General features: G+C 37.0%; 2 protein-coding genes across 4 annotated transcripts; both read right to left on the minus strand.

The window, feature by feature from the left end:
* Positions 1-828: 828 nt before the first annotated feature.
* On the minus strand, positions 829-5,280 carry LOC132173602 (geraniol 8-hydroxylase). 2 transcript variants are annotated; one of them, XM_059585136.2, is made up of 2 exons: positions 4,275-5,280; positions 829-1,537 (listed from the first exon to the last, which is right to left on the minus strand). In XM_059585136.2, exons 1-2 carry the CDS (start codon positions 5,166-5,168, stop codon positions 932-934), a joined length of 1,500 nt encoding a protein of 499 aa, XP_059441119.2. In that variant the 5' UTR covers positions 5,169-5,280; the 3' UTR covers positions 829-931. The 2 variants fall into 2 exon arrangements, with proteins under 2 accessions (XP_059441119.2, XP_088370928.1); XM_088514802.1 differs by lacking the exon at positions 4,275-5,280 and adding an exon at positions 1,633-2,618.
* Positions 5,281-7,842: 2,562 nt separating this feature from the next.
* Positions 7,843-18,639, minus strand: LOC132176059 (geraniol 8-hydroxylase-like). 2 transcript variants are annotated; one of them, XM_088514711.1, is made up of 3 exons: positions 13,226-14,283; positions 8,656-9,067; positions 7,843-8,560 (listed from the first exon to the last, which is right to left on the minus strand). In XM_088514711.1, the coding sequence occupies exons 1-3, from the start codon at positions 13,702-13,704 to the stop codon at positions 7,955-7,957; spliced, it is 1,497 nt and encodes a 498-aa protein (XP_088370837.1). In that variant the 5' UTR covers positions 13,705-14,283; the 3' UTR covers positions 7,843-7,954. The 2 variants fall into 2 exon arrangements, with proteins under 2 accessions (XP_088370837.1, XP_059444156.2); XM_059588173.2 differs by lacking the exons at positions 8,656-9,067; positions 13,226-14,283 and adding an exon at positions 17,634-18,639.
* Positions 18,640-20,084: the final 1,445 nt, after the last annotated feature.

The following is a 20,084-nucleotide window of genomic DNA, read 5'->3' on the forward strand; positions in this document are numbered from 1 at the left end:
TCTCTATGCCTAAGAGAATATGAATCACTAGTTTCAATAAAATTCAATAATAATTTGTTACAAATTCAATGATAATTTTAAAACTCACAACAATTTTGGGAGACACAAAAGAGACGCTACGAAGACACGTAGAATCACTCAGCACATTGCCCAATATGATTCACGTGAGGGTGATTAATTGTGATGGTGGTGGCTCTTAAGTTTCTCTATACGTAGTTATCATGAAAAGTTTGATAATACGTTCAAATAACGTCATTAGGCTTATGACTAGGTGTGAAAGTAGAATTTTAGGTGTTGGGCAAAGGAACTAAGAAGAACACTTCTCGGTGAATAAAAATTATTTTTGGAAGGTCTATTAATTTCATTTATAAAAAATAAAACATGAAATTAAGATGTATTTCTGAAATTTTGTGGGACCACGTTAAAGCTTGCGATGGCAGTAGCCCCGCAAGCTTCAACCTACGTGGTTCTACCCTCACTCACAAGTCACAACCATGCATGATATCTTTACAACCATGACATTTCTAAAGAGTAATGCTACAAATTGAATTCCCATCCCACTCTTATATAATTGGGTTGATGTGGCTGTGGCCATAATCTATTGGATCAACCTTTATTTAAAAAATGACAAAAAAAAAAAAATTAATGGTTTATGGGCAGTGCAACATCAATCTAGTTGCACAGGATTATATGATGGGAGTTGAGTATTTTTGTAAGCAATTTTCAATCCTAATTATTTTATGATAAAATTGTATGATTAGTTTCATGCTATCATCAACATAACAAGCTTAAAATACCAAAAAAAAAAAAGACCAAACAACATGACAAGCTAAATTTCTATGTTATTCGCTTCCAATAAAATTATATATGGAAGTACATAAAAAGACATACATTAAATAGAACAGAAACAAAGTAAATTCTTCAACCAATTTTAGACGGGTATAGGGACAGCTTTTAGAGGATTAGCGATTTGCAAAGTTAAGCCAAACTTATCATTCATATCCATATCCTCATGTTTAGCTCCATCTTCAAGTTTCCAATCAAAGGTGTGGATAAGCGAACCCAATATCAAATGCAACATTCGTATTGCCAATGGCAAACCAGGACATATTCTTCTTCCACCACCAAAAGGTATAAGCTCAAAGTTTCGGCCTTTAAAATCAATTTCTGACCCCAAGAACCTTTGCGGCATAAATGAATTTGCATTCTCCCATAAGTTTGGGTCTCGGCCTATAGCCCATGCATTCACTAGCACCTGTGCATCCTTTGGAATAGTATAGCCGTTAATTTCCACATCTACTTCAGCTTTCCTAGGCAATAAGAAAGGAACTACTGGGTGCAGCCGAAATGTTTCTTTCACCACTGCTTGTAAGTAAGGTAGCCTAGTAATATCCGACTCCTCCACTGGATTGCCTTTGCCAATTACTTGCTCCAGTTCTGTTTTGGCTTTAGACAGTACCTCTGGATTGTGGAGTAGCTCTGCCATCGCCCATTCCAATGTGGCTGAAGTTGTATCAGTTCCCGCAACAAATAAGTCCTAATATATCAAGAAGATGTTAAATGTTAGAATATTTTCTTAAGACCATTTTCATGAAATAAAAGAATAGAGATCTAGCTAGTAATGATAGTGACCACAAACAAATGCTCTATCTTAGATTTGTCCATCTCTTGGCTGTTTTCTTCACTGATGTTGAGAAGGGTATCTAACATATCACTGTTAGTCGTTGAACCTGACACTTCCCTCAGCTTTAACCGTTGGGTAATCATTCGAGCAAAGAGGTTTATAGTCTTTCCAAACTGAACTGTCATGCGCCGCCTTATGCCCTGTGGGTCGATCTTCTTAAGCACTGGAAAATAATCTGCTATGTTGGGTTTCCCTGCCTCTTCCATAATATTCCAGACGATCTCCTTGAACTCTCGAGCCATGTCAGAATTCGGGTCAGCCAAATCCACTGAAAAAATGGCGTTTGATAAGAGATTAAGCGTAGTCTTGAAAACCACTCTGCCAATATCTACTGCATCACCGGTTAGGCTGCTTTGACGAGTTTCGGCAAGGAGTTGTTGCACTTTCTTGCGCCGGATATCCTGGGTGGCATCAAGTGTTTTGCTGGCGAACAGTTGGCCATTGCATATTTTGCGAAGGTTTCTCCACCGGGTAGAAACGGGTAGCCATGGCAACCCGAACACGTCTTGATTGTGGGCTCGGAGAGCGTCGGGGATGGTTCGGTTGCAGAGGAGTTGGTCATGTGTTTGGAGGACTTGTTTGGCGGTGTTTGCTGAAGAAATGATGATCGTGGTTACTCTGCCTAGCTTTAGGCTCATTATGGGGCCATGAGCCTTGGCAAGCTTGGTTAAGGACTTGTGGGGTTTGTCGCCGAGATCTAAGAGGTTTCCGATGACCGGAAAAGGTTTTGGACCAGGTGGAAGCTTTTTGGGATTTGGATGGCTTCTTGGAATCGTAAGGAAGATTTTGATTAAGATCCAGGTGAGGCAAAGACATATTATGCAGCTCAAGAAATCCATGTTTCCCTATGAACTCTGATCGGTAGGAGGAAATTAAATAACAAAGCACTTAGAGAGATATAACGTGCAGCTTATTAAGAGAGAGCGCACGTCAAATGCGCTCAAGTGTCTTCTCTTTTTGTCTTCTTTGACAAATGACACAATAAAGAAAAGCACAAAGGAAACAAAAACAAGAAAGTTTTAAACTGGGTTGGGACAAATTTTCTATTTTAATATATATATATATATATATATTGATGTGATGTGATTGATCAAAGAAATAAAGCCACTAACAAAATCTCACTCACACACACGTAAGTCTCATTGCCGTACACGGCTCTCTGAGCTCTTGGTTTTTTGGGCATGTGGGCACTTTAAAAGCAAACGTAAAATGTAAGGGTAACTTTAATTTAAATCTTTAAATTATCATGTGATTTGATAAGTTTTAAATTTTAAAATTTTAAAATTTAAATATTTTAAGTTTTAATTGCAGTTAATTTGAATTTTTTTGTCAGATTTTAAACATTAAAAGTGAGACAATAATATTTATACTCCTGAATTTTTTATAAAATTCTAAATTTACCCTTAATTCCAAATTTTTTAAAAAAAGTAAAAAAAAAAAAAAAAAAAAAAAAAAAAAAATCAGGGATATTTTGGTCTTTTTAAGTATTATCGTTAAAAGTTAATGGCTAAATCTCACAGAATGGTTCAAATTGACTTCAATTAAAAGTTTAAGAGTTTAAATTGAGAAGTTTTAAAGTTTAAAAAACTTGTTAAATCGCATAATAATTTAAAGATATAAAGTGAAGTTACTCCTAAAATTTATATTCTTTTGCCATTTTTTTTTTTTTTTTTTTTTTTTTTTTGGAGCAAACAAAAAAGCTGTGAAATTACTTTGCCTCTTGTTTTCCGCGGCGGCTAGCTAGGAAATTAAGGACGAGTGTTATTTTCCTACAAAAAGTCAAAGTAACGATTTGAGTAGACAGATGAATCTCTAATCTCTATCCTCTCCTAAAAGATCTTGGAAAAATGTTTTGAGCCCACATGATTTCATGGAATGCCAAACCTTATCTACAGTTCATTATTACGATTTTACAAATCATTTATATAAGAAATACATCACACATGCACTACAATAAAGCTGACTTTTAGCCGCAACGGGCGCTAAAAGTTTAATAGTAGACGCTATTCAACTCTGTCCGATAAGTTGGACATTAATGCTCCAACCGCGTCCACAATGGTTGACCCTAATAATACTTTTTAATGAACGTTATAGAGCTAAAATTAATGAAGCTATAGTGATTTCAATGGTAGTTCAATTGGCCGTGAATCACGCTTAATGAAAAGGTTGACCCTAATAATACTTTTTAATGAACGTTATAGAGCTAAAATTAATGAAGTTATAGTGATTTCAATGGTAGTTCAATTGGCCGTGAATCACGCTTAATTAAGTGAAAGTCGTCAATTTAAATTTTTCTCTCATTCTCTTGTGTGAACATGTTAAAAGAAATAAAATAAAAAATAAAAAATGAAGCTATAGTAGACACCGGACGATATTCTACAATAAAAAACTAATGACTATAATATAGGGCAAACAATTTTTTACTCACATACAAACTCGAACCAAAAACAAATTTAGATAATCATAATTGAATGTTTAGTCAATTTATTTAAATGAGTTGAATTAAGTTTATATTTATGTCTTCAAACCCGACACTAAATTACTAATTATGAAAGAATTTTGTAGAAGAATAGAGAGTAAAAATACTAACCCGGAGTAGATGTAATATCGTAGTTTTGTCTATCTCCTCACTTTTCTCTTCACTGATGCTGAGAAGGATATCTAAGAAATCACCGTCTGTGATACAACCGGACTCTTTCCTCGACTGCAACCGTTGGCAGATCAAGCGGTCCAACAGCGCCATGATCTTTCTAGCGTGACCTTCCATCCGCCGCCTTATGCCTTGAGGGTCGATCCTCTTAAGCACAGGGAAAAAGTCTGCCAAGTTGGGATTCGCCGCCTCTTTCATGACATTCCAGATGAGCTCCTTCAACGCTCCGGCCTTGTCGGGATCCCGGCCGGCCAAGTCCACAGAAAAGATGGTGTTTGATAAGAGATTAAGCGTCGTCTTGAAAGCTGCTTTCCCAATATCCACCACCTCGCCGGTTAGGCTGCACTGACGAGTTTCGGCGAGGAGCTCTTGCACTTTCTTGTGCCGGACATCTTCGTTGGCTTCGAGTATTCTGTTGGCGAATAGTTCGCCGCTGCATATTTTCCGGAGGCTCCTCCAGCGGCTTGAAATGGGTATCCATGGCAAGCTGAACTCGTCGCTGTTGTAGACTCGGATTGCGTCCGGGATGGTCCGGTCGGCCAAGAACCGGTCATGTGTTTGGAGGACTTGTTTGGCGATGTCTGCTGAAGAGATTACTATTGTTGTCACTTTGCCTAGTTTTAGGCTCATTATGGCGCCATGAGCTCTGGCAAGCTTCGTCAGGGATTTGTGGGGTTTATCGCCGAGTTCTAAGAGGTTTCCGATGACCGGAAAAGGTTTTGGACCCGGTGGAAGCCTTTTGCGATTTGCTTTGCTTCTAGGAAATATATGGAAGGTTTTGATCAACATAAAACAGATGAGGCAAAGACATATTATACAGCTCAAGAAATCCATCTATCTTTCCATATGACACTCCGAAAAGATTACTTTAATTTCATGCAAAAGAAATGAAGGAAAAAGAAAAGCAGTGTTTCTGGTTCATGCTTTTGCACCATCCGGATCTCCAGCTGGGGATATTTATCCCATCTCAATGCATACAAGTAAAGAAGAAAAAACGAACTTGAGGCCAGGACTTATGGGGACATGACGTACAAAGGAGCAGAAATACCTATGGGTGGTCGATATCACTAATAGGAATCACAATAAAATCCATGGGCAAATGGAAGAGTTGAAAATATCTATGGGTGCCATCTCATTATTTATATGGTTTCTATCTGCCGGGCAATTTTCACTCGCACATGATAAATGAGTTACATGGCTGCAACTATTACGAAATATTCAGTTCGAAGGAAATTTTCTGTAACCTATTTTAATAAATGATAAGTGCCATTTAATATTTTTGAATTTCTCAAAAATTAATGTTTAAGATTATAGGTTAGTAAAAAGGTGACAAATGTATGTTAAAAATATTAAATAAAATATGTAAGAGATGACACTCGGTATATATTAAAGTAGGCTTGAGGAAATTTCTTTCAAACCAGTTTAGAGGAAATTGCTGTCATTTGATAAATACCAAACCATACCAATAGTTCATTATTACGGGTTAGATTGGCCTAGTGATATTATTTCACGACTGCGAAAAAAATTACATCAAACTGCGAAACATCCAATCATCCCTGTTACTTAATGCCACATCGTATGAAATCATCATTCTCCTCTTATGATAGGGATATATAGTTGGCATTTAATGGCACATGGATAATATCCGGTTAATTATATTGGAGGAGTATTTTTATTTTTATTTTTGTTTTTGTTTTTCACTTTTAATGGAACAAAAATACCATTTCAATATAACTAACTGGATATTATCCAGTTCAAATGAATTAGAGAGGATTCTGTTCCATGGAATTCCTTTACATATCAACAATTCATTATTATGTTATTATTATGAATTGGAGAGGACCCTTTGCACAGGTTCGATATGTTCTCCAATCGGATGGGTATACAAAGTGACCATACCTTGAAAGATTTCCTGTTTAAAAAAAAAAAAAAAAAAATGTAAAGAGAACGGTACACCAATCCTCAAATCCCCTATATATATACTATGAAAATGACAGAGACAGATGGTACATGCACTAAGGCTCCCTCAACTTCAAATAATTAATAAACTCCAATTACCATTGAAAAGTTTAGCCAATATAGGGAAAATTAATGACAAATAAGAACAAATATAAAAATAATGCCCTGTAGTTTAGTACTGACTACAAATAACAACAAATATAAAAATATGAAAAAGTAAAGAGAAAAAATTGTTTAGTACTGACTACAATGTCGGTTTTTCTAATCACGAGGCCAACAAGAAATGTTGATTTTTTTTTTTTTTTTTTTTTTTGGTAAATTTAAGCTAAATGTCTTTTTTTTTTTTTTTTTTTTTTCCTAAAAAATGATGTTGCTTTTAAAATTATCATTTGATCAAAATTTGTTGTTATTGTGCACAACAATGATGAATAATATGGAATCAAAAAAGAGAGAGATCAAGAGAGGGTTAAGACACAAATTTACGTGGTTCAGCAATGTGCCTATGTCCATAGAGAGTGCAACTATATTTTACTATTAATAATTCAGGGTTAAAACATAACATATATTTTACTATTAACAATTTAGGGTTAAAACATAACATATATATAGGAAAATCTTAATTGTACGGACTTATTTTGAAAAACCCCAAAATACCCTATACTGTGAACGTCACTTCACTCCGTTCACTCCACTCCGTCTACTTGGCCAACCATTGGTATTCTAATATTACTTTCTATACCTGAGAGAATATGAATCACTAGTTTCAACAAAATTCAATAATAATTTGTTACAAATGCAATGATAATTTTAAAACTCAACAATTTTGGAAGACACAAAAGAGACGCTATGAAGACATGTAGAATCACTCATTGCCCAATATGATTCACGTGAGGATGATTAACTGTGATGGTGGTGGCTCTTAAGTTTCTCTATATGTAGTTATCATGAAAAGTTTGATAATACGTTCAAATAACGTCATTAGGCTTATGACTAGGGGTGAAAGTAGAATATTAGGTGTTGGGCCAAGGAACTAAGAAGAACACTTTTCGGTGAATAAAAATTACTTTTGGAAGGTCTATTAATTTCATTTATAAAAAATAAAATATGAAATTAAGATGTATTTCTGAAATTTTGTGGGACCACGTTAAAGCTTGCGATGGCAGTAGCCCCTCAAGCTTCAACCTACGTGGTTCTAACCTCACTCACAAGTGACAACCATGATATCTTTACAACCATGATATTTCTAAAGAGTAATGCTACAAATTGAATTCCCATCCCACTCTTCTATAATTGGGTTGACGTGGCTGTGGCCATAATCTATTGGATCAACCTTTATTTAAAAAATGACAAAAAAAAAAAAAAAAAGCTAATGGTTTATGGGCAGTGCAACATCAATCTAGTTGCACAGGAGTGTATGATGGGAGTTGAGTATTTTTGTAAGCAATTTTCAATCCTAATTATTTTATGATAAAATTGTATGATTAGTTTCATGCTATCATCAACATAACAAGCTTAAAATACCAAAAAAAAAAAAAAAAAAAACCAAATAACATGACAAGCTAAATTTCTATGTTATTCGCTTCCAATAACATTATATATGGAAGTACATAAAAAGACATACATTAAATAGAACGGAAACAAAGTAAATTCTTCAACCAATTTTAGATGGGTATAGGGACAGCTTTTAGAGGATTAGCGATTTGCAAAGTTAAGCCAAACTTATCATTCATATCCATATCCTCATGTTTAGCTCCATCTTCAAGTTTCCAATCAAAGGTGTGGATAAGCGAACCCAACATCAAGTGCAACATTCGTATTGCCAATGGCAAACCAGGACATATTCTTCTTCCACCACCAAAAGGTATAAGCTCAAAGTTTCGGCCTTTAAAATCAATTTCTGACCCCAAGAACCTTTGCGGCATAAATGAATCTGCATTCTCCCATAAGTTTGGGTCTCGGCCTATAGCCCATGCATTCACTAGCACCTGTGCATCCTTTGGAATAGTATAGCCGTTAATTTCCACATCTACTTCAGCTTTCCTAGGCAATAAGAAAGGAGCTACCGGGTGCAGCCGAAATGTTTCTTTCACTACTGCTTGTAAGTAAGGTAGCCTAGTAATATCCGACTCCTCAACTGGATTGCCTTTGCCAATTACTTGCTCCAGTTCTGTTTTGGCTTTAGACAGTGCCTCTGGGTTGTGGAGTAGCTCTGCCATCGCCCATTCCAATGTGGCTGAAGTTGTATCAGTTCCCGCAACAAATAGGTCCTAATATATCAAGAAGATGTTAGATGTTAGAATATTTTCTTAAGACCATTTTCATGAAATAAAAGAATAGAGATCTAGCTAGTAATGATAGTGACCACAAACAAATGCTCTATCTTAGATTTGTCCATCTCTTGGCTGTTTTCTTCACTGATGTTGAGAAGGGTATCTAACATATCATTGTTAGTCGTTGAACCTGACACTTCCCTCAGCTTTAACCGTTGGGTAATCATTCGATCAAAGAGGTTTATAGTCTTTCCAAAGTGAACTGTCATGCGCCGCCTTATGCCCTGTGGGTCGATCTTCTTAAGCACTGGAAAATAATCTGCTATGTTGGGTTTCCCTGCCTCTTCCATAATATTCCAGACGATCTCCTTGAACTCTCGAGCCATGTCAGAATTCGGGTCAGCCAAATCCACCGAAAAAATGGCGTTTGACAAGAGATTAAGCGTAGTGTTGAAAACCACTCTGCCAATATCTACTGCATCACCGGTTAGGCTGCTTTGACGAGTTTCGGCAAGGAGTTGTTGTTAGGTGTGACTTGCCACCCATCACACATGGGCCCCACTAGTTCTCTACTCCTTTTGGGTTTAGGAGACTTTTGTCCAAGTTTGTTTTGGAGTCCTTCTCCTATGTGTAATTAGACTCCTTGTTTGACTTATAGTAGGAGTCCTAGACCAATATGTAAAAGGAGAGTTAAAGCTTCTATATAAGGAACAAAGCACAAGGTAAATTTGTGTGTGCCAAAAAAAACGTGAAGCACCAAAGGGAGGAGAAAAAAGAGAGAATTTGAGAGAAGGAGGTACAAGGGCAGCAAGGGTGTTTTCTTCTTGGTGGTTTTTGGAGGAGCCAAAAACAAGTGATTAGAAGAAAAAGGGTGCTGCAGAGTGAGAGAAGAAAATAGAGATCAGCCGCCATCCGTTCCAGCAAAAGAAGAGTTTGTACATCTGTCTTTTGTATTCTATTTTGGGAATAATCTTTCTTGTGTGATAGTGAGATTTGGGTGTATTGGGGCTTTGGGATCTGAGTGATTTTCTTTCTACTATTTTTGTACTCATCTTTTGATAGTGGATTTTCTCCGGGTCGTCTCCGCCAGTGGATGTAGGCTTGTTAAGCCGAACCACTTAAATCTTTGTGTCGTGTGTGATTGCCTAATCTTTGTTATTCCGCATTCTTCATATTTTTCGCATCTCACGGGTCTTGGGAAATAGGATTAATTTCCTAACAACTGGTATCAGAGCTGTTGGTTCGAGTGGGAGCGATGGCAAGTGAAGAAGGAAAGATGGGAATCGAGAAATTCGACGGCAAAGATTTTGGGTTTTGGAAGGTACAAATTGAAGATATTCTTTATGGGAAGGATCTTCATCAACCTCTATTGGAAGAACAACCCGACGACATTGATGATAGCGAGTGGGCACTTCTTGATCGTAAAGCCCTGGCAGTTATCAGGTTATCATTGTCAAAATCAGTTGCGCACAACGTTGTAAAGGAGAAGACCACAGCAGGTCTAATGGCAGCCTTGTCAAGCATGTATGAGAAGCCGTCGGCTAACAACAAGGTGCATCTGATGAAAAAATTGTTCAACCTAAAGATGGCGGAAGGAGCTTCGGTGGCACATCATCTCAATGAGTTCAACACCATCACAAATCAATTATCCTCGGTGGAAATTAATTTTGATGATGAGGTTCGCGCGCTGATCGTCTTGGCATCTTTGCCCAATAGCTGGGAAGCAGTGAGGATGGCTGTGAGTAACTCTGTAGGAAAGAGTAAACTGAGCTATGAAGACGTCAGAGATTTGATTCTTAGTGAAGAGGTTCGCAGAAGAGATGCGGGTGAAGCCTCTTGTTCTGGTGCTGCTTTAAACCTCGAGACTCGGGGCAGAGGACATAGAAACTCTGGTCAAGGCAGATCAAAGTCCAGAAAAGGGAGAAGCAAATTCAGATTCGGCCGACAACTTGAGTGTTGGAACTGTGGCAAGACTGGCCACTACAAGAAGAATTGCAGGGAACTACGAAAGGAGACTAAGAATGATTATGCAAACGTAGTGACAGAAGAAGTATATGATGCCCTACTTCTTTCTGTTGACAGTCCCCTTGATTCTTGGGTCTTAGACTCAGGAGTATCTTTTCATACGACAGCGATCCGTGAAATTCTCGAGAACTATGTTGGTGGAGATTTCGGGAAGGTGTATTTGGCTGATGGAACGGTGCTGGATGTTGTGGGCCTAGGCGATGTTCGCATTAGAGTTCACAGTGACTCGGTATGGAAGCTACAGAAGGTCAGGCATGTTCCGGAGCTGAAAAAGAATCTGATTTCAGTGGGACAGCTTGATGAGGAAGGGCATTCAATTCATTTCCACGGTGGAAAGTGGAAGGTCAGCAAGGGAGCTAGGATTTTGGCTCGTGGTCATAAGACGGGTACTCTCTATATGACGACGAACAGAAAGGATACAGTTGCTGTTGCAGATACGGATGCTGACTCAAAACTATGGCACCTAAGGCTTGGGCACATGAGTGAGAAAGAGATGAAGGTACTTTTGTTAAAAGGGAAACTACCGAGGTTGAAGTCAGTTGAGTCTGATTTGTGTGAAGACTGCATCCTAGGGAAGCAGAAGAAGGTGAGTTTCACGGAAGTTGGCAAAGCACCTAAGCTTGGAAAACTGGAGCTGGTACACACGGATTTGTGGGGTCCCGCACCAGTGGCATCTCTTGGAGGCTCGCGGTATTACATCACATTTATTGATGACTCAAGCAGGAAGGTATGGATTTATTTCTTGAAAAGTAAATCTGATGTATTTGAGACTTTTAAGAAATGGAAGGCCATGGTTGAGACTGAAACGGGCTTGAAGCTCAAGCGTTTGAGATCAGACAATGGAGGAGAATACGAAGACAGGGGGTTTAAACAGTTTTGCGCAGTGAATGGGATTAGAATGGAGAAAACTATCCCGGGAATGCCGCAACGGAATGGCGTGGCTAAGTGCATGAACAGAACTCTCAATGAGCGTGCTAGGAGTATGAGATTGCATGCTGGATTACCAAAGACTTTCTGGGCTGATGCAGTGAGCACTGCTGTATACCTGATAAATAGGGGGTCTTCCGTTCCCCTAAGCCATAGACTACCGGAAGAAGTCTGGAGTGGAAAAGAGGTAAATCTTTCACATCTGAAAGTTTTTGGTTGTGCTTCGTATGTCCATGTTGAGTTTGATGCTATGAGTAAACTAGATGGTAAATCTAGTAAGTGTTTCTTCATTGGATATGGAGATGAGGTCTTCGGTTATCGATTTTGGGATGATCAAAATTGGAAGATCATTAGAAGTCGGAATGTGACTTTTAATGAGTGTGCTATGTACAAGGATGGGTCAAGTGCAGAACCTAAAGTTACAGAGCATGAACTGAAGAAGTCTGAGTTTGTTAACTTAGATGAGCTTTCTGAAAGTACAGTTCAGAAAGAGAAACAATTCGTGGAGGTGGAGCTTGATGAACAGTGTTCACTCACGGATGAATGTGATGACAGAGAATCTTCAAGAGACTTACAGCACCGGGAAAAGTCTTATTCTTTAACAAGAAGCAAAGAGAAACGTGATCGAAAAGCAACAAAGAGGTATGGCTTTGAGGATATGGTTTCTTTTGCTCTAAAAACTAGTAGTGGAGATCCGTTGTCTATTCAGGATGGTATGCCAAAAGAGGTGGAGTCACTACAGAGTGGTAAAGCTTGGGAATCGGTAGAATTACCCAAGGGAAAGAAGGCTAAAGGGTGCAGATGGGTCTACAAGAAGAAAGAGTCATCGGATAAAGCTGTACGGTCGACGGGACAGATAGGGAGGCATAGTGTTATGTCTAAATCAGGTCCTATGCTCAAGTTCAAGAGGCGCTTGGACTTGAGGGACACTTGTAGAGTGTGATTGCCCTTGGGGGCTGAGGCGGAGACATCTGGAGGAGACACGTTTTGGTAGACTTGATGGGATTCAAGTCAAGGTGGAGATTGTTAGGTGTGACTTGCCACCCATCACACATGGGCCCCACTAGTTCTCTACTCCTTTTGGGTTTAGGAGACTTTTGTCCAAGTTTGTTTTGGAGTCCTTCTCCTATGTGTAATTAGACTCCTTGTTTGACTTATAGTAGGAGTCCTAGACCAATATGTAAAAGGAGAGTTAAAGCTTCTATATAAGGAACAAAGCACAAGGTAAATTTGTGTGTGCCAAAAAAAACGTGAAGCACCAAAGGGAGGAGAAAAAAGAGAGAATTTGAGAGAAGGAGGTACAAGGGCAGCAAGGGTGTTTTCTTCTTGGTGGTTTTTGGAGGAGCCAAAAACAAGTGATTAGAAGAAAAAGGGTGCTGCAGAGTGAGAGAAGAAAATAGAGATCAGCCGCCATCCGTTCCAGCAAAAGAAGAGTTTGTACATCTGTCTTTTGTATTCTATTTTGGGAATAATCTTTCTTGTGTGATAGTGAGATTTGGGTGTATTGGGGCTTTGGGATATGAGTGATTTTCTTTCTACTATTTTTGTACTCATCTTTTGATAGTGGATTTTCTCCGGGTCGTCTCCGCCAGTGGATGTAGGCTTGTTAAGCCGAACCACTTAAATCTTTGTGTCGTGTGTGATTGCCTAATCTTTGTTATTCCGCATTCTTCATATTTTTCGCATCTCACGGGTCTTGGGAAATAGGATTAATTTCCTAACAGTTGTTGCACTTTCTTGCGCCGGATATCCTGGTTGGCATCAAGTGTTTTGCTGGCGAACAGTTGGCCATTGCATATTTTGCGAAGGTTTCTCCACCGGGTAGAAACGGGTAGCCATGGCAACCCGAACACGTCTTGATTGTGGGCTCGGAGAGCGTCGGGGATGGTTCGGTTGCAGAGGAGTTGGTCATGTGTTTGGAGGACTTGTTTGGCGGTGTTTGCTGAAGAAATGATGATCGTGGTTACTCTGCCTAGCTTTAGGCTCATTATGGGGCCATGAGCCTTGGCAAGCTTGGTTAAGGACTTGTGGGGTTTGTCGCCGAGATCTAAGAGGTTTCCGATGACCGGAAAAGGTTTTGGACCAGGTGGAAGCTTTTTGGGATTTGGATGGCTTCTTGGAATCGTAAGGAAGATTTTGATTAAGATCCAGGTGAGGCAAAGACATATTATGCAGCTCAAGAAATCCATGTTTCCCTATGAACTCTGATCGGTAGGAGGAAATTAAATAACAAAGCACTTAGAGAGATATAACGTGCAGCTTATTAAGAGAGAGCGCACGTCAAATGCGCTCGAGTGTCTTCTCTTTTTGTCTTCTTTGACAAATGACACAATAAAGAAAAGCACAAAGGAAACAAAAACAAGAAAAGGGATCGAATAGAACAAACTATGGGTGGATCTCAAAGAGTGCCTTCTCATTAGGGTGTGTTACAAACTAATGTGCTTTGACTTGTCAACTTTTATCTTTGGTTGTGTTTATTAAACTCTAATTTGTAGTAGGTGAAAATGTGTGTTTGTTGTGAAGCCACGTGTGGTTCTAGAACTTACTTTTTGTAAAAGGTTTCTCTTGTCTTTTGTGTGTGTAGTTTTCAGAATTTTGTAACGTAAGAAGAAGAAGAAAAATAGAAGAAAGAGCCAAGTCCCTTGCAGAAAATTGTTCTTCCTCTCCCTGTTTTTCCCCTGTTTTTTCTCTTGCCTTTTTTGGTCATTTTCTGCAGAATTTCTGCAGCAAGTTGATCTTCTTATTCTCTTGTGTTTTCCTTGTTTAATATACTGCCCTTGGAGTGTGTCTTGCTGGAAAATCCAGCCAACAGGGTGGAATTGTGGAGGATCTTCGATCGGTCCAACAAATTGAATCAGGCATCCGAGCTTGATGCCCTGTTACTGATGGCAAAGGGTGTCTTCTCATTGACAGTATTTCTATCTACGAAGCAGTACTAGTCACTCAGAACTGGACAAATGTGCTTCGGAATCACGTAATATGCTCTTGGTTTTTAGCATATATCCGTTGTGGCTACATTTATAGATGTCTTCCTTAATATGGCAATTTAGAAAGGTTGTCTTGACATCAATTTGCCAAAGACTAAGCCACTACGGGTAAGAGCTTGGCACCAGAAGACAGTGTCACAGACTCACAAGCTTCACGTACACCAAAGAACAAGCCAATAGAGATCGAGCCACGCTGCGGATAAGAGCTCGACACCACTTAAAACGACCAATACTAAGGCAGGGCCGGCTCACTGTGTGGCCTTAGGGGACACTTCTAAATGGAGCCTTTTAAAAAATATTTATATATTAATTAAATAATATTCATTTTAATATTATTATATTTAGAGTTCTCATTTTTATTAATCAAAAAATCAATTTTTTTTTGATGAATCAATCCAAAGACCGCACCAAATCTCTACTAAGCACATGTTTCAAAACTGAAGCACACAAAAGCAAATTAACTAACCAAAAAAAAAAAAAAACCCACCAAAAATATTATCAAAAACCCATACAAAATTATCAAAAAAAAAAAAAGAAAAAAAAAATATTGAGTGAGAAAGTGGACTTCAGAAATTTCATATATTTCTGATGACATTATTACTAATAATATAATATCTTATTTGTTACTTTAGGAGTCATATATATTTTTTAATTAGATTTAGATCTGGATTCGGTAGAATAAACGTACATGTGTTCAATATGAAAATCGAAATTTTAAATAGTTCAAAATTCGCCCTATTTTTAGCAGTTTTGCTCCTCCCAAAGAAGAAAAAGTTGCAGGGGTCCTTGGTCATGCTCTTGCACCATTGACAGCATCCCAGCATTTACTAGGAGTTGAGGGTGAACAAACTTCTTCCAAAGTCATTTAAAACTTGCCAAGAAAAAAAAAAAAAATAAAGTCAAAACTTGGTAGTTGGTACTTCAATCCACCTATAGAGGTCAGTGTTACCGTGTTAGGTCTGCTCAGGAGAAAGGGTTAGTTTGACAACGATTTTTAGAATATTGCTGCGTTTTAATAAGAAAGAAAAATGTATTAACCACGTGTGAGTTCTACAAATTTAACGATAAATTTAAAGAAAAATATGAAAGATATTTGTATAGGAGAATGACACCAGACATAGCTTCTCCCTTTTCTTTTCTTTTCTTTTCTTTTTTATCATTTCTTTCCTCTTCTTCAATTGAAGCCTTGATGATTTCATATCTATGCCATATACGTACGGTGACTCTTATTCCATTAACCCTTTGATTATTGAAGGAGGGAAAGTTTAGAGAAGTTATTTTATAAAAAGCCAATAGGCATATTAGTTTAAGTTTTGATAAAGATATATATATATATATTTTTTCTCAATTCAAAATGTTGATGTAATAGTCTCAACCAAACGTTGAATTAATCATTGTTAAAAAAGAAAAAAAAAAAAAAAATCTAAAGATTGGCTGGAATTGTATATCACATTAGTATTGATGAATAATTGTTAGATAAAAATGTATCTTTCAGCATTAACTTTTGGCATAGCAATCAAAAGTTGATAGAAAGACCTAAATGAAAGTTTTAAACTGGGTTGGGACAAATTTTCTATTTTAATATATATATATATATATATATATATATATATATATATTGATGTGATGTGATTGATCAAAGAAATAAAGCCACTAACAAAATCTCACTCACACACACGTAAGTCTCATTGCCGTACACGGCTCTCTGAGCTCTTGGTTTTTTGGGCATGTGGGCACTTTAAAAGCAAACGTAAAATGTAAGGGTAACTTTAATTTAAATCTTTAAATTATCATGTGATTTGATAAGTTTTAAATTTTAAAATTTTAAAATTTAAATATTTTAATTTTTAATTGCAGTTAATTTGAATTTTTTTGTCAGATTTTAAACATTAAAAGTGAGACAATAACATTTATACTCCTGAATTTTTTATAAAATTCTAAATTTACCCTTAATTCCAAATTTTTTAAAAAAAGTAAAAAATAAAAAAAAGAAAAATCAGGGATATTTTGGCCTTTTTAACTATTATCGTTAAAAGTTAATGGCTAAATCTCACAGAATGGTTCAAATTGACTTCAATTAAAAGTTTAAGAGTTTAAATTGAGAAGTTTTAAAGTTTAAAAAACTTGTTAAATCGCATAATAATTTAAAGATATAAAGTGAAGTTACTCCTAAAATTTATATTCTTTTGCCATTTTTTTTTTTTTTTTTTTTTTTTTTTTTTTTTGGAGCAAACAAAAAAGCTGTGAAATTACTTTGCCTCTTGTTTTCCGCGGCGGCTAGCTAGGAAATTAAGGACGAGTGTTATTTTCCTACAAAAAGTCAAAGTAACGATTTGAGTAGACAGATGAATCTCTAATCTCTATCCTCTCCTAAAAGATCTTGGAAAAATGTTTTGAGCCCACATGATTTCATGGAATGCCAAACCTTATCTACAGTTCATTATTACGATTTTACAAATCATTTATATAAGAAATACATCACACATGCACTACAATAAAGCTGACTTTTAGCCGCAACGGGCGCTAAAAGTTTAATAGTAGACGCTATTCAACTCTGTCCGATAAGTTGGACATTAATGCTCCAACCGCGTCCACAATGGTTGACCCTAATAATACTTTTTAATGAACGTTATAGAGCTAAAATTAATGAAGCTATAGTGATTTCAATGGTAGTTCAATTGGCCGTGAATCACGCTTAATGAAAAGGTTGACCCTAATAATACTTTTTAATGAACGTTATAGAGCTAAAATTAATGAAGTTATAGTGATTTCAATGGTAGTTCAATTGGCCGTGAATCACGCTTAATTAAGTGAAAGTCGTCAATTTAAATTTTTCTCTCATTCTCTTGTGTGAACATGTTAAAAGAAATAAAATAAAAAATAAAAAATGAAGCTATAGTAGACACCGGACGATATTCTACAATAAAAAACTAATGACTATAATATAGGGCAAACAATTTTTTACTCACATACAAACTCGAACCAAAAACAAATTTAGATAATCATAATTGAATGTTTAGTCAATTTATTTAAATGAGTTGAATTAAGTTTATATTTATGTCTTCAAACCCGACACTAAATTACTAATTATGAAAGAATTTTGTAGAAGAATAGAGAGTAAAAATACTAACCCGGAGTAGATGTAATATCGTAGTTTTGTCTATCTCCTCACTTTTCTCTTCACTGATGCTGAGAAGGATATCTAAGAAATCACCGTCTGTGATACAACCGGACTCTTTCCTCGACTGCAACCGTTGGCAGATCAAGCGGTCCAACAGCGCCATGATCTTTCTAGCGTGACCTTCCATCCGCCGCCTTATGCCTTGAGGGTCGATCCTCTTAAGCACAGGGAAAAAGTCTGCCAAGTTGGGATTCGCCGCCTCTTTCATGACATTCCAGATGAGCTCCTTCAACGCTCCGGCCTTGTCGGGATCCCGGCCGGCCAAGTCCACAGAAAAGATGGTGTTTGATAAGAGATTAAGCGTCGTCTTGAAAGCTGCTTTCCCAATATCCACCACCTCGCCGGTTAGGCTGCACTGACGAGTTTCGGCGAGGAGCTCTTGCACTTTCTTGTGCCGGACATCTTCGTTGGCTTCGAGTATTCTGTTGGCGAATAGTTCGCCGCTGCATATTTTCCGGAGGCTCCTCCAGCGGCTTGAAATGGGTATCCATGGCAAGCTGAACTCGTCGCTGTTGTAGACTCGGATTGCGTCCGGGATGGTCCGGTCGGCCAAGAACCGGTCATGTGTTTGGAGGACTTGTTTGGCGATGTCTGCTGAAGAGATTACTATTGTTGTCACTTTGCCTAGTTTTAGGCTCATTATGGCGCCATGAGCTCTGGCAAGCTTCGTCAGGGATTTGTGGGGTTTATCGCCGAGTTCTAAGAGGTTTCCGATGACCGGAAAAGGTTTTGGACCCGGTGGAAGCCTTTTGCGATTTGCTTTGCTTCTAGGAAATATATGGAAGGTTTTGATCAACATAAAACAGATGAGGCAAAGACATATTATACAGCTCAAGAAATCCATCTATCTTTCCATATGACACTCCGAAAAGATTACTTTAATTTCATGCAAAAGAAATGAAGGAAAAAGAAAAGCAGTGTTTCTGGTTCATGCTTTTGCACCATCCGGATCTCCAGCTGGGGATATTTATCCCATCTCAATGCATACAAGTAAAGAAGAAAAAACGAACTTGAGGCCAGGACTTATGGGGACATGACGTACAAAGGAGCAGAAATACCTATGGGTGGTCGATATCACTAATAGGAATCACAATAAAATCCATGGGCAAATGGAAGAGTTGAAAATATCTATGGGTGCCATCTCATTATTTATATGGTTTCTATCTGCCGGGCAATTTTCACTCGCACATGATAAATGAGTTACATGGCTGCAACTATTACGAAATATTCAGTTCGAAGGAAATTTTCTGTAACCTATTTTAATAAATGATAAGTGCCATTTAATATTTTTGAATTTCTCAAAAATTAATGTTTAAGATTATAGGTTAGTAAAAAGGTGACAAATGTATGTTAAAAATATTAAATAAAATATGTAAGAGATGACACTCGGTATATATTAAAGTAGGCTTGAGGAAATTTCTTTCAAACCAGTTTAGAGGAAATTGCTGTCATTTGATAAATACCAAACCATACCAATAGTTCATTATTACGGGTTAGATTGGCCTAGTGATATTATTTCACGACTGCGAAAAAAATTACATCAAACTGCGAAACATCCAATCATCCCTGTTACTTAATGCCACATCGTATGAAATCATCATTCTCCTCTTATGATAGGGATATATAGTTGGCATTTAATGGCACATGGATAATATCCGGTTAATTATATTGGAGGAGTATTTTTATTTTTATTTTTGTTTTTGTTTTTCACTTTTAATGGAACAAAAATACCATTTCAATATAACTAACTGGATATTATCCAGTTCAAATGAATTAGAGAGGATTCTGTTCCATGGAATTCCTTTACATATCAACAATTCATTATTATGTTATTATTATGAATTGGAGAGGACCCTTTGCACAGGTTCGATATGTTCTCCAATCGGATGGGTATACAAAGTGACCATACCTTGAAAGATTTCCTGTTTAAAAAAAAAAAAAAAAAAATGTAAAGAGAACGGTACACCAATCCTCAAATCCCCTATATATATACTATGAAAATGACAGAGACAGATGGTACATGCACTAAGGCTCCCTCAACTTCAAATAATTAATAAACTCCAATTACCATTGAAAAGTTTAGCCAATATAGGGAAAATTAATGACAAATAAGAACAAATATAAAAATAATGCCCTGTAGTTTAGTACTGACTACAAATAACAACAAATATAAAAATATGAAAAAGTAAAGAGAAAAAATTGTTTAGTACTGACTACAATGTCGGTTTTTCTAATCACGAGGCCAACAAGAAATGTTGATTTTTTTTTTTTTTTTTTTTTTTGGTAAATTTAAGCTAAATGTCTTTTTTTTTTTTTTTTTTTTTTCCTAAAAAATGATGTTGCTTTTAAAATTATCATTTGATCAAAATTTGTTGTTATTGTGCACAACAATGATGAATAA

Source organism: Corylus avellana, chromosome 3 (genome assembly GCF_965113065.1).
Source record: "Corylus avellana chromosome 3, dhCorAvel1.hap1.2, whole genome shotgun sequence".
Classification (NCBI taxonomy): Eukaryota; Viridiplantae; Streptophyta; class Magnoliopsida; order Fagales; family Betulaceae; genus Corylus; species Corylus avellana.